At 62.2% G+C, this 1,916-nt stretch overlaps 1 protein-coding gene across 1 annotated transcript; it reads right to left on the reverse strand.

Annotated features, from left to right (window-relative positions):
* Nucleotides 1–63: 63 nt before the first annotated feature.
* Nucleotides 64–1,286, reverse strand: ETH_00015015 (yrdC domain protein, putative; the record flags this gene model as incomplete). Its single annotated transcript, XM_013379216.1, has 1 exon — nucleotides 64–1,286. A coding segment is annotated over one exon (1,223 nt), but the record flags the coding sequence as incomplete, so codon positions are not given.
* Between the last annotated feature and the right edge of the window lie 630 nt (nucleotides 1,287–1,916).

Below are 1,916 nucleotides of genomic sequence, written 5' to 3' on the forward strand. Positions count from 1 at the left end.
GGCCCCCCTGTTGGGGTTTGGGGGCCCCCATTGGGGAGCAGCAAGAGTTTGACAACAGTTGACTCGATTCCCACGAAGCAGCACTCGCCCCCGTCTAGCACTGGCAGCTCATAGACCCGCTGCTGCTGCTGCTGCTGCTGCTGCTGCTGCTGGTCTCGTTCGCGCTGCTGGACCGCGCCGCTGCTGCCGCTGCCGCCGCCGCTGCTGCTGCCGCCGCCGCCGCCGCTGCTGCTGCTGCTGCTGCTGCAGGTGAAGTGCTGCAGGTGGAACTGCTTGTGCACGTGAGCAGCACTTGTGGGGGAAATGCGGCCAAATCGATTTGCTGAGGGAGCAGCAACAGGGGCCCCTGCTGCAGCAAGAAGGGCCAGGGCCAGGGGGTGGTGGGGGGCCCTCACGGCCACGCAGTCGGAGCCCCCGGTCACCTCCTCCGCGACCCCCGCTGCTGCTGCTGCTGCTGCTGCTGCTGCTGCTGCTGCTGCTGCTGCTGGGGCTGCTGCTGCTGCTGCGGGACTGCTGGGCAGCGGCCGCCGCCGCGCCACGATGCTGAGGGGCCCCGGCCAAAAGGCGTCCGTGAGGCAGCGGAAGACCTTGACGAGGCTGCTGCTGCCGCTGCTGCTGCTGCTGCTGCTGCTGCTGCAGGGGTCGTCGAGCAGCAGCACCTGCTGCAGCGCCTGCTGCTGCGAGACCACGTGGCAGATGAGAGGGTCGGAAGCAGGTCTTTGTTTAATGGAAAAGATCTTCGAAATGGAACTCCGCAAAGTTGCAGCAGCTCCCAGCCCATAAACTGTCTCTGTGGGGAAGCAGCAGCAGCAGCCCTGCAGCAGCTGCTGCGCCAGTGCTGCTACCACGGGGTGTACAGACAGCTCGCAGATGGCCTCGTAGCTCATGCCCCTCCACCTGCTGCTGCTGCTGCTGCTGCTGCTGCTGCTTGGCGAGAGGCCCAGCAGCTGCTGCAGGGCCTTCGACTGCGGCACCAGCTGCACCTCGGGGTTGAAGAACCGCAGCTTTGCTGCTGCTGCTGCTGCTGTACGTACACTCCAACTCCCACTCACTTCCGGCGCCTTGTAAATCCTCACGTGCAGCAAATAGGGGCCCCTAACTTCCCCGGGGGGCCCCCCGGGGGGCCCCTCCGGGGGGACCCCATGGGGGGCCCGCGGGGGGGCCCCCGGGGGGGCCCCCTGGGGGCCCCCTGGGTGCTGCGCCTGCGAATTGCTGCTGGAGGCCTCCCCGCCCTCGTCGGAGGCAGCGGCTGCAGCTTGCAGCGCCATGGGGGCCCCCGGAAGCATTAAGGGTTTAGGTTTTACGGTTTAGGGTTTGGGGTTTAGGGTTTGGGGTTTAGGGTTTGTTAAGGACTGCTGAGTATGAATCGAAGGCTCGAAGGCGGCTGCGTGGGGCGACGGGTTTTGTGGGAAGCTCCGAGTAAATAAGTTGAATTAAAAGTTGCAAATTAAAACCAAATGAATAAAATTAATTAAATTAAATTAAATTAAATTAAATTAAACAAAAAGCGCAGATGCAGGGGCCCCAAACTGCTGCATGTTTCCCCCTCCAGCCCCGGGGCCCCCTCCAGTCACAACGCCGGGGGCCCCTGAGGAGCTGCGGGTCCCGCGGGGCCCCCTGAGGGCCTCCGCAGCATTAGAAATGAAAAATAAAACAAAAAGAAATATAAATGAAGATGGCGGTGGCTGGCGGCAGTGGCGGGTGTGCTTAATCTGAGGTGTATGTACACCTGAGACAGGGGCCCCTGCCCAGAAGAAGAGCATGCGCGTTGGCGGCGGACTTTTGCGGCCATTTGTTTTGCACTATCGCTTAAAATAAGACAAAACACATTTATTTCCAAGACATCTCCTGCTTTTCCTCCCCTGCCGGCCCCAGAAGCAGCAGCAGCAGCAGCGGCAGCAGCAGCAGCAGCAGCA

This window comes from Eimeria tenella, genomic scaffold (assembly GCF_000499545.2).
Source record: "Eimeria tenella Houghton genomic scaffold, Eth_scaff1593, whole genome shotgun sequence".
Taxonomy (NCBI): Eukaryota; Apicomplexa; class Conoidasida; order Eucoccidiorida; family Eimeriidae; genus Eimeria; species Eimeria tenella.